Source organism: Mus pahari, chromosome 1, assembly GCF_900095145.1.
Source record: "Mus pahari chromosome 1, PAHARI_EIJ_v1.1, whole genome shotgun sequence".
Classification (NCBI taxonomy): Eukaryota; Metazoa; Chordata; class Mammalia; order Rodentia; family Muridae; genus Mus; species Mus pahari.
Window position 1 is genome coordinate 52,835,531 of NC_034590.1, and position 6,000 is coordinate 52,841,530.

The 6,000-nt window shown below is 47.3% G+C and overlaps 1 protein-coding gene across 1 annotated transcript in view; it reads left to right on the forward strand.

Annotated features, from left to right (window-relative positions):
• Pde8a (phosphodiesterase 8A) overlaps positions 1-6,000 on the forward strand; it is a 115,573-nt gene that overhangs the window by 92,510 nt on the left and 17,063 nt on the right. The window contains exons 12-15 of the mRNA XM_029535592.1: positions 2,765-2,842; positions 4,639-4,709; positions 4,966-5,144; positions 5,234-5,262. Of these exons, the coding sequence (XP_029391452.1) occupies positions 2,765-2,842; positions 4,639-4,709; positions 4,966-5,144; positions 5,234-5,262 (357 nt within the window). The remainder of the gene's footprint in view (positions 1-2,764; positions 2,843-4,638; positions 4,710-4,965; positions 5,145-5,233; positions 5,263-6,000) is intronic.

A 6,000-nucleotide genomic window follows, 5' to 3' on the forward strand; every position in this document is an offset into this window, starting at 1 on the left:
TTAGAAATGACCCTCATGCTTACTCATTGGTCCCCTGGGCGTGTATGCCCTAAGGGCTACATCTGGGAGCTGGGCCAGGTCAAGGCATGTCTGCCCACCTGCAGTCTGCTGGGTGGAACTTGCCCTAGAGTCATGTACAGAGAGCTAAGGGACACAGTGGGGACAGCATTCCTGACAGGGTTGTTGGGAGCAGAGGATCTAGGATTTATATAGATAATTAACTTTAAAGTGTCTCTGTGGAAATTAGATCTCCTTCTCTCTCTCCTCGCCACAGCCCCATCCTGATTGCCTGGGACTTTCTACCTTGTTCTGCTCCAGCTCTCCCTTCACTGCAAAGTCATTAATAATTGTGTTCCCTGCTTTTCTCCCCACTAGATCCCACCCCATTTTGAGGACATAACTCTGTCCTATCCATTATCATATCCCCAGTACTGCAAGGGACTATCTGAAATACCTAACTTATAAAGAGAAAAGGCTCATTTATTTTGGCTCACCATTTTGGAGGGTTTGGTCCATCATCATTTACCCTTGTTGGCTTTAGGCTTCCAGTGAGGCAACATATTGTGGGAGCATGTGGTAAAGGGGAACCACTGCTTCTTGGCCAGGGGGCAAAATCGAGGAAAAGGCCAGGACCTGAACAGATGGCCTGACTCTCTTAAAGGCACTCTGTATACCTTGACCCTGTGCCTCATTGCCTGGTTCTCAGAGTCAATCCTCAAGAAAGACATAGGGAACAAATGAACTGTGAGGTTCTTAGACCCAGACACACCGTCCTGGTTGGGAGAGGCAGCCTTTTACCACATGGTACTTTGAGGAACAGTCAAGATCCGAACTACAGCTCCTGCCCTAGCTGTGGCTACAGGGTAAGCGCTTGGGAAATGTTTGCTGAGAGGGTGAAAGGGGACAGAAGGGAGAATGACTGCATATGGCTGAGAGGAGGTGCTACCTGAAGGAATGAGCAGCTGAGGCCTGTATATTGTCACTTCACAAATGTCAAGGCTGCTCCCAAGATTTAGAGTAGTTGGGCTGAGCTAAAGACCAGAAAGAAATGCCAGGCGGACTGCAGCTGCCGCTGAGGGCAGGGAGTTAGTACTCTGGCTGGACTCTGAGTGGTTATGCTCGGCAGGCCTTTTATCTGTGCACAGGATAATGCAGGGCTCATGCAAGGCAGGCATGTGCTTACTGAGTATCTGCTGTGTGCTAAGTATGTTCTTGGCCATCCAGGAAAGACTGTTCTGACCCCAGATTATTCATGGTTGGCAAGACAGACAGTAAAACCAATTGTTACCGTACCCTGAAGGGATGGGATGAGGAGACATACAGGGAAGGTTTCCCAAAGTATAGAGTACCTAAACTGCATCTCCTAGAGGAGCAGAGTTAACGAGGGAAAGGAGGCAACATGAGAAACGTGTATTCTAAAAAGCAGTCTGTACCAAGGTGTAGATGTTTGGGGGATGGACAGACACAACATAAAGCCTTGACGGGGATCCAGAAAGCCAGGACTAGCTCTGTAGGGTTCTGAGTGCCCCCGGGGGAGGGGGAGGCTGATCCTGAGGATGATGAGGAAAGATCTGATGATAGGGTTTATTTAATTCTGCTGGCTGTGGTAGAGAATTGACCAGGTGGGTGTCTAGTGCTTGGGTATAAAGAGCAGAGTTAGCAAAAGATAAGTTCTTTTTGGATAATGAGTTAACTTAACAGTAGCTGAAAAGTGTCCAAATGGAGCTGGCCAGTGGCCCATCAAGATGTAAATCTGATATTGGGGAGATGGGGTAAACCCACAAGTGGGAATTAGAACAGGAAGCGGGGGGTGGGGTTGTTTGTTTGTTTTGTTTTAATTTAATTTTTTTTTTTTGCTTACTTTACATCCTGTTCACTTCACCCCTCCTCTCCTGCTCTGGGTGGGTGGGGGCCCCCTGGGTATCACCCAACCCTGGCACTTCAAGTCTCTGAAGCAGGTTGTGTCTACCTAAAAGAAAAGAATGAGGCCAGAGGGTTTGGAATCCAGCCTTTGGAAATGCTAGGGGCCAAGGAAGAGGATAGCAAGCAAAAGCGGAGGAAGGAATAGTAAGGTTGACAAAAAGCCAGGAGAGCGCAGCTTCTGCAGATCAAAGTAGCCAGAAAGAGGGCTCCCCAGGTCCAGTAAGATGCCAGCTACAAGGCGGTACCTATCTGTAGCCTTTGCAAGTCCACACACGTGCACATGCAGGAGAGACTCAGCCTTTTGTTGTGCCGTAGCATGCTTGCCTAGCATGCTCAAGGCTGGGAGTTCCATTGCCAGCACTGCGGAACAGAAACGGGGGGGGGGGATGAACCTGATCTGTGATGTGGAGGGAGGAGCACTTGGGGTCTGTACTGGGATCTTGCCTTGGGCAGAGGAAAGAGAATTGGATAAGGGTGCCAGGCAAGGCCACCAGCTCCACCACAGCGTGGGGAGAGCAGACCCCGCCCTGGGATCCCAGCACTCACAAGGGTAAATGAGGAGGAAATCCCTCTGTTTTATGTAAGTACGATAGGAGAGCCTCTACTGAGGTCATCTGGTCTGAGTATTTCCTCATGCCTTTGGACTCTGTAAAATTTGGGCTTTGAGAAAATGGAGCCCCTCAAAACCAAGGTGTGTGTGGCCCATGTCTGTGCACAGTGCTGGCTACCGTGGGGTTGTAATGCCGTTCAGGTTCTAATACCTACTTAATACTTAGTTTGATGTCTTGTGCTCGTATGTCACTGACATCTCTGTAAAGATGCAGCTTAATTGTTTCAACAGATAACCAGGCAGGCAAACATAAAGACAGAAGGAAATACTCGATGGACGCCAAAGCAGCTTCCTCCAGAACAAGCGATGGTGAGTGGGGGGCTGCACTGTGTGACCTGAGCACAGGATGCCGCGCCCTGTAGCTTCACTCCCTGTCTCCATGCACTGCACATTCACAGCAAGAGAAGGCCCCTGTATGAGCCCTCCACACAGGTAGACCCCTCTGTGAACCTTTGAAATGAGTCAGTAATAAGGAAAGATGGAGGAAGCAGGTACTATGAACTCTATATGATTTTCAAACTGTTAGCAGTAGATTTGTCCATTAATCTGCTATTCTGATAGGAGTCACATATTTGGTAATTTGGAAGGATAGATTCCATTTAGTTTGCAGTTTACTCTAGAAACTTACCCTTTGGAAGTTGTAAACTTGATTTGGAAATTGTAAAACTCTTACTAAGAAAACATTATTTAGCCTGGAGGTGGGGGTGCACACCTTTAATCCCAGTATCTGAGAGGTAGAGGCAGGCAGATCTCTTGTTTGAAGACAGCCTGGTCTGCATTAGAGTAGATGTCCCAAATTCATCCCCCTTTTTTGTTTTAATGAACCCCCTGAGTCCGTTCAGTGCTCCTGGCATCTCTGTGGTCATAGGGCCTGCCAGGGCCTCGTCCCATCCTCCCTTCCTGTCAGCTGCCAGCAGCTCCTCGGCTTGGGCTTGGCCTTGGGAGCTCCTCCTGCACAGGAAACCACTTTCACTTCCAACTACTCGACATCAGTATGTAGAGATGCAGTGGGTGTAGTATATTGGCCTTTACTCTGTAACTTGGTGGATTTATTTACTGGATCTAAGAACAGAATAGTGAGTATGTTCACTGATTCTTCAGAGTCCTCTGTAGACATAGACATTTTTGTATCTTTTCTTTATCTCTTTGTTGTATTTATGCTATTTGATTTTTTCAAATTAATTTTAAAATAAAGTTTTCTTTTAGTTGACAGATTTTAGAATTGTGCATATTTATCATAGATAACATGCTATTTTAGACTATGTATATATTGTGAAATGACTAAATTGAGCTAGTTAACATGTTTTACTTTACATCCCTAAAAATTCCTCTTAGAAATTTCCAAGGGTGCAATGCCTGCTGCCCCCCACCCTCTGTTCTGACCCTGATAAGCACTTTATTATATTCCTAAGTAGGGACAAACCCTTTCTGACAGAGGTAACATAGTGGGGGCTTTGTTTAGTGACTTTACTGTATAGAATGTCATGTTAGTAGCCATGTGCAGTTTTGTTGGTCCTCTAAACTGACAGCATTTGAGGCTTCGTGGCCTGGGTAGCCTTGGCCAATATCTCTTTGGGCCTATTTATCTGAAGGCAAGTTGAGGCTGAGGCGCCATATTTTTGGGCAGTTTCTAATCCTTTCCGACGTCTTGGAACCTTAACACTGGGTGTGTCCATAGACACGCGGGACTCTGGGAACATTCTTTTCCTGCGGTTCTTTATCCAGGCTTCCCTCATCGTAGAGCAGCCATGCCTGGCCATGACCATGAGGCCTGCCTGAGGTGGTGCTGCCTGACTAGCCTAGATTGAACGCCAGAAAGAAGCACTAGAGAGAACCTTGGGGATTTGAACCAGAGATGAATTGATAAGGCTTAATCCGGTGCCTTATATGGTATGGAGCTGTCTTCCAGAACATCATATGTGCATCCTAGAAGTGAAGGAAGCAGAGGAAGGACAGGAGGGGAAGCTCAGCCCGTGTGCTGTTATCTGTGCCTCTGTATGTAGCTGAGTGCACTGACACCCGGGAAGGGAGGGTGTGAAGCCCTGGGTGTCTAGACATATGCCCAAGGTTGGGCACACCCTGATTTCTCACCCCTTTCTCCACAGTTTCCAATCAGAGAAGACATTCCTCTTTGGCCCGGATACATTCTATGATGATTGAGGCTCCCATCACCAAGGTCGGTCTTCACTGAGTATACAGGCCCCTGGGACCCCCAGAAAATTTTTTCTCTGACAGAAAAGCAACAATAAGAGTGCTCTCTCAGTTGTATAATATTGTCTCCTCTTGAGAAAGGATGGGTGACAGAGACAGAAAGCTGGGTACCTAAGATTAACGTGTGTCTGCGGTACAATCACGACTATCATCAGCTTGCCTCTAGATTGCTCTCTGTTTTGAAGGTTACAGAACTCAAGTCTTCTATTTCCATGATGCAGGTAATCAATATTATCAATGCTGCCCAGGAAAACAGTCCTGTGCCTGTGACAGAAGCCTTGAACCGTGTGCTGGATATTCTGAGAACCACTGAGTTGTACTCGCCACAGTTTAATGCTCAGGACGATCCCCATGCCACAGACCTTGTTGGGGGCTTAATGTCTGTAAGTCCATCTCCTAGGCTACTATAGCTTAATGTCTTTAAGTCCATCTCCTAGGCTACTATAGCCTGTCTGTTCCTGTTTGCTTTCTCTGAGGTTGTCTGGACAGGGCTTTAAAAAGGCAAGCAGAGCACCTGTGTAGGGCTCAGTAAAGCACATCTTCTCCACAGTTTGTGTTCTGCTGTGCTTGGACTATGAGGCTGCCTGCTGCTTACCTCCGAGGGAATCCTCAGCTTGGAGCAGCAGAAAGGAACAGTGTTCTAGACAGTCCACTGATACCCCTCTCCAGGGTCCCAGAGGGTTTTACAAGTCATTTATTTAACTAAGACATTTCAATTGTATTAAAGTGACGTTTGTTGTTTGTTGTTGTTTTCTGTTTGTTTGTTTGTTTGTTTGTGGCAGGGTTTCACCATGTAGCCTTTGCCAGCTGCAACTCGTTAGGTAGACCAGGATGGCCCTGAAGTCATGGAGATCCACCTGTCTCTGATAAAGTGTGTTCACTACCACACCTGGCTTGTCTTGGGAAAAAGAAAAACCATTAAGGGGATTACACGGTGGTAGGCTGGTATAACACGGTGGTAGGGTGAGTCCTTCCATTCTATCTCCAGCACAAAAAGGAGCCAACAAAGCAAACGAACACCACACACCTCTGCCAGAGTGCTATACGACGCACTGCAGAGTGGAGACTAGCTCCTGCCTTCATGTGTTTAAAAAGGGCTGGGGTGAGGCATAGCTTCATCTTCAGAGTGCCCCACTAGCCTTTGGATAACTGTTTAGGGAGAAGGCATTAAGGATATGCCACTACGACCGGGCAGTGGTGGCGCATGCCTTTAATCCCAGCACTCGGGAGGCAGAGGCAGGCGGATTTCTGAGTTC